General features: G+C 41.6%; 1 protein-coding gene across 1 annotated transcript; it reads left to right on the plus strand.

The window, feature by feature from the left end:
• The first annotated feature begins 268 nt into the window (after positions 1-268).
• LOC139462405 (programmed cell death protein 2-like) lies at positions 269-8,025 on the plus strand. Its single transcript, XM_071244104.1, has 6 exons — positions 269-528; positions 1,585-1,742; positions 3,310-3,921; positions 5,033-5,158; positions 6,310-6,452; positions 6,954-8,025. Exons 1-6 carry the CDS (start codon positions 445-447, stop codon positions 7,085-7,087), a joined length of 1,257 nt encoding a protein of 418 aa, XP_071100205.1. The 5' UTR covers positions 269-444; the 3' UTR covers positions 7,088-8,025.
• Positions 8,026-9,124: the final 1,099 nt, after the last annotated feature.

Here is a 9,124-nt window from a genome sequence, read left to right on the forward strand (position 1 = left end):
GAACAAACATTTCTTATTATAAGACAAGATATAGATATTATATATGTTCACTCACATTTCAACCTTATCGTTGGTAACAGTGGTTCTAGCCTGTTTCTGCACGATTTACACGATGTGTGGAAAACACTGATCAGTTTCCTACCGAGACGGTCATAATTGCAACATGGATTTGAACTCACAATACCCGTTCACAACCATGAATTATTACATATCATTAATCTTTCAGAGTTCTCTCCCTTCTGTTATTGCTTTCCCGTTTCCGGTTTGATACCCACGTGGGTTTTTACATTGGAATGTGTATAGTACCGTTATATCTGTGAGGCTGGTATCAGACAACCAAAACCCAGAACTGTTTTAAGAAAGAGATATTTATAAACTTCTTTTTTTTATATAAATAAACAACAAATTCGATTTATCATTAATGTCAACAGACTGAAAAGAACAATGTCGACTGTACTGCTCGGTGTACCCGATACACAAGTCGCGTCACCGACCTCATGGGACGTCAACAAGATAGGAGGGCTTCCTGTGAGTAACGCTAAGCTCTGAAGTAGATCGAAATGTATCAGTTAATTATTACGTTGAAGCTGCAATCAAAGTGGGGTAGCACCTTCAGAATTTTAGAAATAAAGGAACGTATTGGAGATGTACGTGCACAGGAACTCGTTATGTATTGGTCAGTAAAAATCAAAACAAATCTATCTATCTGTCTATCTATCTATCTACTGACCAATAACGATCTATCTATCCATCTATCTATCTATCTATACTGACCAATCTATCTATCTACTGACCAATATCTATCTATCTATCTATACTGAGCAATCTATCTATCTACTGACCAATAACGATCTATCTATCTATCTATCTATCTATCTAACTACTGACCAATAACGAGTTCTTGTGTGTACGTGATAAGTATAGATAGACAGACTCCATGTGTTTATAATCTACAGCAGGTTACTCCTGTACTTCAATCTGCATCAAGTTTTAGAATTTAGTGACAATGATCCCCTAACTTTCCTGCTTAAAAAAGTGTTTTTTTAGCTGTTGTGCTAGCCCCCCTTGAAGATCCAGGTTAGAATAAGTCTTCAGCAACCCATGCTTGTCGTAAGAGGCGACTGACGGGATCGGGTGGTCAGTCTTGCTGACTTGTTTGATGCATGTCATCGCATCCCAATTGTGTGGATCGATGCACACATTATAATTCACTGGATTATCTGGTCCCAACTTGATTATTTACTGACCACGCTGACAAACAAACATTTTGCTAGCAGTTGTTGTTTATCCCCAGTAGTGGCGAGAATGGATCTGGGCCCTGATTTAACATGTTTAAAAAATATGCCAAAGGTTGAGAAAATAACGATTTTCCCAATTTGCCTGCCAAGAGCGCTTATAGTTGGTGTAGTTTGGAGTCCTAGAGAAATCGCTTACATCGGCATCAGACTAGCTATGGAGCATGAGATCACTGCTGCATAGAGGCTGTGTTTACATATCAGTCTAATGTCTGGAAAGTGGGCCATATGTTGCATGACTAAAAAGGTGTCATGAAACCTAATTTGTAAATGCTCTTTTCTTTTTAAGGACCTAATGATCCATCTATCTACGCCCAAGTGTGAGGGATGCTCAGCTCTGATGATGCATATACTACAGATTTATTGTCCATTGGAGTTGTCTCCCTTCCATCGTAGTCTCCATGTGTTCGCCTGCGTAACAAGATCATGCTGGAACAAGGAACATGGGTATAGTTCATAAGTCTGCCCGTTAGGCTGAAACTCCATCTGGTTGTTGGTGTGCATCACAATGTGTCATCATCATCATCATCATCATCATGTTCATTGTTTGTCTTGTCTACAGTTGCATGTCAGTAAATAACTCTTTAAAGTACTTAACTCCCTCATTTTCAGTCTCTGGGAATCTCTCACCAGATCTTCCCCTTTAAACTTCTGTCTATTTTTAGACATTTTTTCACGCCTGTAGGGTTTCCCTCAGTCTATTTATATCTTGCATTAAGCACTTCCTTTGATGCTTAATGTAATCTGTCTTCTAATTGTCCACCCTGGTCCTCTACAGGTAGCTTCCTTCCATACCTGACTTCCTCCTCACTTCATGTGCTGCTGTTGAGGAGGAATGGTATGTTCTTTTCTTCAGGTTATTTCTTCAACAGCAGCCACCCCCATCATTTAATAAATGCATAATCATCATCTGCCTGAGTCTCTGTTCTCCAACGGCCTGAGCTGGATCAATTACACACTCACTCTCCCGGTTACATGTGCATGATATGGACCACATGTTGAGTGATATTTGTAGGGTTTCTTAAACCATTATTACTTAATTCACATCATTGACTCATGTTGATTAAAAAAGTTTATGTTTGAGTTAATTAACATGGTTAAGTGATGCAGATTGATGATATATTCAGGGTTTATTCAAGCCCAATCTATGATAGACGTCGAAGCATGTGCAGTGATGATATCAGTAAAATTCTTTTATTTAAAATCAGCTGAAGCATGCCACAAGTTGTTAGCCTGGCATTTTCATGCCATGGACACCCCCAAAATCTTTACTGAGCGTCCTCCAGACTTGAAAATAGACCAAGGTAAATCCCTTTGTTGTTAGAGCACTGGATTATTCAGCAAAACATGAGCATATTTATCCACTTATACACTTATCAGTGTTCGAAATAAGCACCTGTAGGCCTGTGGCAGGCACATCTCGTGTCGGGCCCGTAGTTTAGTCGTGGCCTGCTGCTTCTAAAGTCTGTGGGGCAGCGATTTTACTTTCAAACACTGTTTTAGATACTTGAAGGCTTGTTTATACAAAGTCAGTGATGATCCAAAGCCATTTCTATAAGCCTGCTTCCTTCATTGTTTGTAGGTGGAGGGTTTATACAAAGTCAGTGATGATCCACAGCCATTGCTATAAGCCTGCTTCCTTCATTGTTTGTAGGTGGAGGGTTTATACAAAGTCAGTGATGATCCACAGCCATTGCTATAAGCCTGCTTCCTTCATTGTGTGTAGGTGGAGGGTTTATACAAAGTCAGTGATGATCCACAGCCATTGCTATAAGCCTGCTTCCTTCATTGTGTGTAGGTGGAGGGTTTATACAAAGTCAGTGATGATCCACAGCCATTGCTATAAGCCTGCTTCCTTCATTGTGTGTAGGTGGAGGGTTTATACAAAGTCAGTGATGATCCACAGCCATTGCTATAAGCCTGCTTCCTTCATTGTGTGTAGGTGGAGGGTTTATACAAAGTCAGTGATGATCCACAGCCATTGCTATAAGCCTGCTTCCTTCATTGTGTGTAGGTGGAGGGTATTCCGATCTCAGCTGAGAGATGCCACCAGTTGCCAGGAGAAGTCCGCCAGTGTTTGCTCCTCCAGTGGTAGTAAGGTTGCTATGGAAACCAGCGATTGGTGTGATGACGCAGATGACTGGGGCTGCGATGATGATGCTCAAGATTTGGTTGCCATGGTAACGGACAATTCCAATGCAGCTGGCACTGAGAGTACAGCTGGTGCTAGAGATGATACCCCAGCATCTCCAGCTACGTCCACCAGCGGTCAGTCAGAGCTAGATGAAACGGAGGATGCCCTTGTCTCAGGACTGGACGAGTTAAATGTGGAGGATGGTGCAGCATCAGACAATGTCAAGGGAGATGACTCTCTCCTCCCAAATGAGAAAACATTGGCAAATGCGCTTAGTTACTTGGCAACGGACCAGCCAGATGATGCAGGTCATGATGATGTGACCCTGCTGAAGTCTGCAGCTTCCCAGTCTACCCCCCTACTGTCGTACCATCTAAACGTGTTTGATGAACCGTCCGCTGATGTCACTGACGAGGCCCATGTGGCCAAACTGTTGAAAGCTTACGAGAGAGCAGAGCGTGTTGACGTCAGGTCACTGGCAGATGAGGATAGGTGAGCTGTGCTGGTCAAGTTAATATATTACAGCCAAACTTCTCAACATTTATGACATTGTTTGTTTGTTGTTTAACGCCGCGCTTGGCAATATAACACAGAGGTAGACTATTAGCAATACTTTATTCGCTGTTATAAGCGTCCTGGGTGCTTAGAAAATGGACAAAGGGGGATGCTTATTTAAACCTTACACCTGTTATATTTATTGTCAGTGATCAAGTGATGGAGAACACACTTAGTTCAACATCTCTGAATTGGGACGAGGCAGCTACATCCCCTTTCTTCACTAATGTGTTTTAAGGGGGAAACGATACAGGAAGGTATACGTATGACGATGATTGGGCCTTGAAACCATAAGTATCGAGATACGAATATTTTCATCAAATTGCTTGGAAACTTCTTGATTATTAACATTTCGGTGTTGGTTCAAAAGGAAAGGGTTCGTTGTTGACCAGGTATCGTGGTAGCTATTTTTTGTATTGAACTTAAAATAATAATTACAACCCATTTTGTGGAATTTGACTGACACAAGTGCTTGGGTGTCATTACATGAGTAGTAAATAATTTACTTTAGCCAGTGTATCCTCTTGTATCGATATAGTAAGAAATGTATCGTTGCTTCAAAACTCACGATGAACCAGTTTATCAATTAACCCCTAGTTTGTTTAATATAAAACGATATGTAATATACACAAGACTATACAGATTGTCATGTCAGTTTTTGAGGAATTGATGTAGAAGTTGGTCAAGAGGAGCTTATTGGAGCTGGGTGCATAATACAGCGAATACAGTAAATCTCCGTTATCACTGTTCACTTCATTTCTAGAGTAGAGTGAACCCAGTTAATTTTGAAAAGCGTGTCCTGTGAAATCGTTAGGGCTACAAGGTTGCCACTTCCAGACTATGGATAATGGGCAAGGAGTTATGTCCCTTTGTATGTGTAGGCGTTCTCAGCAGTATGCAAGGGGCGTTCAAGTGAGACTTTAATTGTTTTCTTACCACTGATGTAGTCAGGTAAGCATGTTTGCGAATGTTTGTGTGACTGTGTAACCATGGCAACTGTTTATGTAACTGTCTGTATTAGTTCAATAAATGTTTATCTTATGATCAGGGAACCTAAGGGTGGCAAGAAAAGTACATCAGCCGAAAAGTATGAAAAGACTGAGCTGAAACATGGAGACAAGTGCTTCCACAAGTTCATGAAGCGTATAAAGCGGTGCCCAGAACAAGTTATCAGGTACATATGTAGACACATGTGTTGGCATGCTCACAACAAAAATATTTCTTTGATTGTACATCTCTTGGGTAGATATGCCACAGTGCTTAATAACAGGTTTTATCAAATGTTTTCCAATAATTTAATGGTATGGCCTTTATTGTTTGCCTTCAGAACTGGCTGTTTGTTTCTTTAGGAGATACAGAAATCAGATATGCTGTTAAGATATGGATCTAATGAGATTAATCTTCGTTGTACTTTTTTAGGAGGATATTCATAAGAGAAGTGAATTTTGTGTTTTGGCCTATAGCCTTTTTGAATCAAGCATGTATTTTTGGGTAATCTCCATAACATGATACAAGAAACATGCTCTTTGAACAGATAGGCACTTCAGGAACATGTTCAAACATCATAACCAGGTGTAAATTCAAATTGTGAACCATTTTTGCACATATCCTAATATCATTAACTTAGAGGGTTAATTTCCCAACTCAAAGTATTATTTTTTGTTTCATTGCACAGGTATTGACCAGTAAAATATGACTGGCACCGGTAAATTTGAGGGTTGACTGTTCTCGTGTCCGGCAGAAATTTCTGTTGTGCATATTATATTTTGTGTATAGCTGTAAACATTAATTCACTGTTTCCAAAGCTGTTGTGTCAATTTTCTCTAACATTCTGTCTGAAATTGGGGGCATGGGTGGCAGAGTCGTCTAAGGCGCCGCGATTTGCTATGCAGAGTTGCGTCCCTTGGGCACGCCAGAAACCTATGATTGTGGGTTCAAATCCCGGTTCGCCCCGATTATGTTTCTAGGTTTGTCAGCACCATACCCGTGCTCGTTGGTTTCACCGAAGTGGTAAACGTACCGAGACCTGCATCACTTCGGGCTTTCCTCCCACATTAAGCTGACACGCCGCGATATAACTGGAATAATGTTAAAAGTGGCGTTTAACCCAACTCACTCACTCACTCTGTCTGAAATTCGAAATGGGGCACAATATCAGCCAATAACAATATGTCCGCATGACTGGCAGATAAAAATGCCACTGGAAACACTGCAGAGGGGGCAACAAGTCCATTGGGTTTCTGTCAATCTTTCATCAGGCAGGATGTTATCTGTGTCATAAATGTCTGCAATGCCCTTGATGTTGGTGTCTCTTGTCTGTGCCAGGTATCACCATGGAGGAAGCCCACTTCCTATCTCTGCCTCCCCGCTAGCTCCACGCCCCTGTCCCGCGTGCGGTGCTGCTAGGGTGTTCGAGCTGCAGCTGGTGCCGTCACTGGTGTCCTTCCTGTGTCAGAACAAGGAACAAGGTGGGGCCTGCAGTTATGTTCAACTCTTTACTGCTGAATTTATGTTACTGTGTTTATTAGATACTTGATTTAATGCTTTGCTTGGCCCACTGTGGGCATTGGCATCAAATCAACATTTACCAGTGTATAAAATTCTCCCAAATAGTAACATTGCAAAGTTACCAGACCAGAAATATGTTGCCAGTCCAGAATTTTCTAGACGAACAGAGAAAAGGCAACACAAAGGTAAAAGTAAATGAAATGTTTAAATTAGTTCTCATAAAACATGTATAACAATAAAGTGGTGGATTGTCAACTTAGTAACTCCCGACCACAAAACTGACCTTCTGCAAAACAGACCGTCTTGGACTGTTGGGCAGGCGGGTATTTTGTGTCATGGTGGTTCCTGCACCTGGTTATCTGTTGTATTGAACAGTTGTATGGTTGCATTTTAACTTTCATGTCAATGACATCACAAACCACTGAGGTAGAAATGTGAATATGTATGTGCTTCTGTTTCAGGCCCTGTAGTGGAGTTTGGGACAGTGCTGGTGTACACCTGCAGCAGCAGTTGTTGGCAGGAGGAACATCCGATTCCCTGTGAGGAGCTTGTGATTGTACAGTCTGACCCCGACCAACACCTCTTCAAATTATGACACTGATTTCAATGGCACTGTTCCCTGAGAGAAGCTTGTGATTGTACAGTCTGACCCCGACCAACAACTCTTCAAATTATGACACTGAGTTCAGTGGCACTGTTCCCTGAGATGAGCTTGCCATTGTACAGTCACACCCCGACCAACACCTTTTCAAATCATGACGCTGATTTCAATGGCACTATTCCCTGAGAGGAGCTTGTCATTGTACAGTCCAACCCCGACCAACGCCTCTTCAAAACATGACACTGAGTTCAGTGGCACTGTTCCCAGAGAGGAGCTTGTCATTGTATAGTCTGACCCTGACTTCTTCAAATCATGACGCCCACCTCATGTGCCCTGTCCACAAAGCAGTACCTTAGGGATATGACCCATCATCAATCTTAGGGTTCATACACTTAGGGTTCTTGAAACTCTTTATGAGGCTGTGGTGAGGTTGAATGCATTTGTGATGTTCAAAATAACAAGGAGGATATGGTTCGAGGTGGAAGGAGGCACTGGATGTCTTAAGAGCCTAATGGTGGAAGTGAGTGGGTGAGATTGCTTAGTGCCGCTTTGAACAGTAACATCACAGTGTGTCAGCTTACCGTATATCGCTGTGTATAAGGCGACCCCACGTATAAGACGACCCCCCTGTACACGCTTTAAAAATCAACCCAAAATGTAATGTGGGAGGAAAGTGATGCATATCTCAGATGTGTGATACCTGTGAAACCAACAAGCATGGGTGTGATTCTGACAAGTCCAGAAACAATTAGCAGAATCTGGGATTCGAACCATGATCATAGGAACCTGGTACACCAAAGATATGCAACTCTCTTAGACTGGCGGGTCACCTCTGCCGAATGGAAGTGTCTGGAGCTGTAATCATGGTTATAGGCAATAATAGTGTCTCTTTAAGTCTTCTCTTGGATGAGAAGATTTGCTGTAACTTCTGATACAACGTGTTTGAAGTCAACATAAAAGCTAAGATTGTTGTGTGAACTCATGCATGTCTATTTATTAAACAGTTATTTTATACAGTGGTTTTCTGTATTCTTTATTGTTTGTTTGTATATTTTTTTAACACTGCTCTCAGCAATATTCCAGCTATGTGACGGCGTTCTGTAAATAATCAACTCTGGGCCAGACAGTGCAATCGATCTATGCAATTAGGATATGATGACATGCATCAACCAAGTCAGCGACTGACCACCTGATCCCGTGAGTCACCTCTTACGACAAGCATGTGTTGCTGAAGACCGATTGTACCCAAGATCTTCACGGGTGGTATTCTTAATACTCTTAGGAAGCTGTTCTGTCATCTATATACTCTCATGTGAGCTTCATATCTCAAGCTGGGTTAGAAATGGTAACCTTTGCTTGTCTCCAGAAGCGAGAAAATGGTTCTCTGGATGCTGCTCATAATACCAACCACTGGTCCTGATCCGTTATTTACAGGCCGCTGTGACAAGGCTTGACTATTGCTGACTGCAATGTAAACCAACAATCAGTCAAGGAGGTAAGTAACTGTTCCCGCACACATGCTTATAAGATTTGGATGCAGTTAATTTCTACTGACCATGCAGTGCCTGTCATGTCCAAACCTTCACTGGCTTCAGCGCCACACTTCCACATGCATTGTTCCAGGCAGTCTGGTTGTGTGTGCTTGTTAGGACAAATGCCCTTCAGTGATTGAATTTGCGCTAAGGTGGTCACAACTCGCATACTTTAACATGTTTGACATTGTCTTAAGATAATAGCGCTAAGATCGCTTTGTGGAATGGGTCCCGGGATTGTGAAAAAACAAAATCAGTGTTGATAAGTGGTTTGAATGTTTTATTCCATACAAACTCCTACTGATATGTTAAAGCGTTGAACATTGTAAGCTGTCAACCTTCAGATAGATGTAGGCTTTGTGTGTGTGTGTGTGTGTGTGTGTGTGTGGAACACACGGTGTGAAGGTGATGACTACCCACTGTAGCTGCTTATACAACATATATGTACAACACTCTTTAACAAACATAAACAACACTTAAGTTAAATAAAAAATCAGCA

Source organism: Haliotis cracherodii, unplaced genomic scaffold (assembly GCF_022045235.1).
Source record: "Haliotis cracherodii isolate W230 unplaced genomic scaffold, xgHalCrac1.p SCAF_1, whole genome shotgun sequence".
NCBI classification, from domain to species: domain Eukaryota; kingdom Metazoa; phylum Mollusca; class Gastropoda; order Lepetellida; family Haliotidae; genus Haliotis; species Haliotis cracherodii.

Coding starts and splice junctions, on each gene's coding strand:
- LOC139462405 (XM_071244104.1), top strand. CDS start 445: ATGTCGACTGTACTGCTCGGTGTACCCGATACACAAGTCGCGTCACCG. Junction 3,922..5,032: donor TCACTGGCAGATGAGGATAG/GTGAGCTGTGCT, acceptor TCTTATGATCAG/GGAACCTAAGGGTGGCAAGA. Junction 6,453..6,953: donor GTGTCAGAACAAGGAACAAG/GTGGGGCCTGCA, acceptor CTTCTGTTTCAG/GCCCTGTAGTGGAGTTTGGG.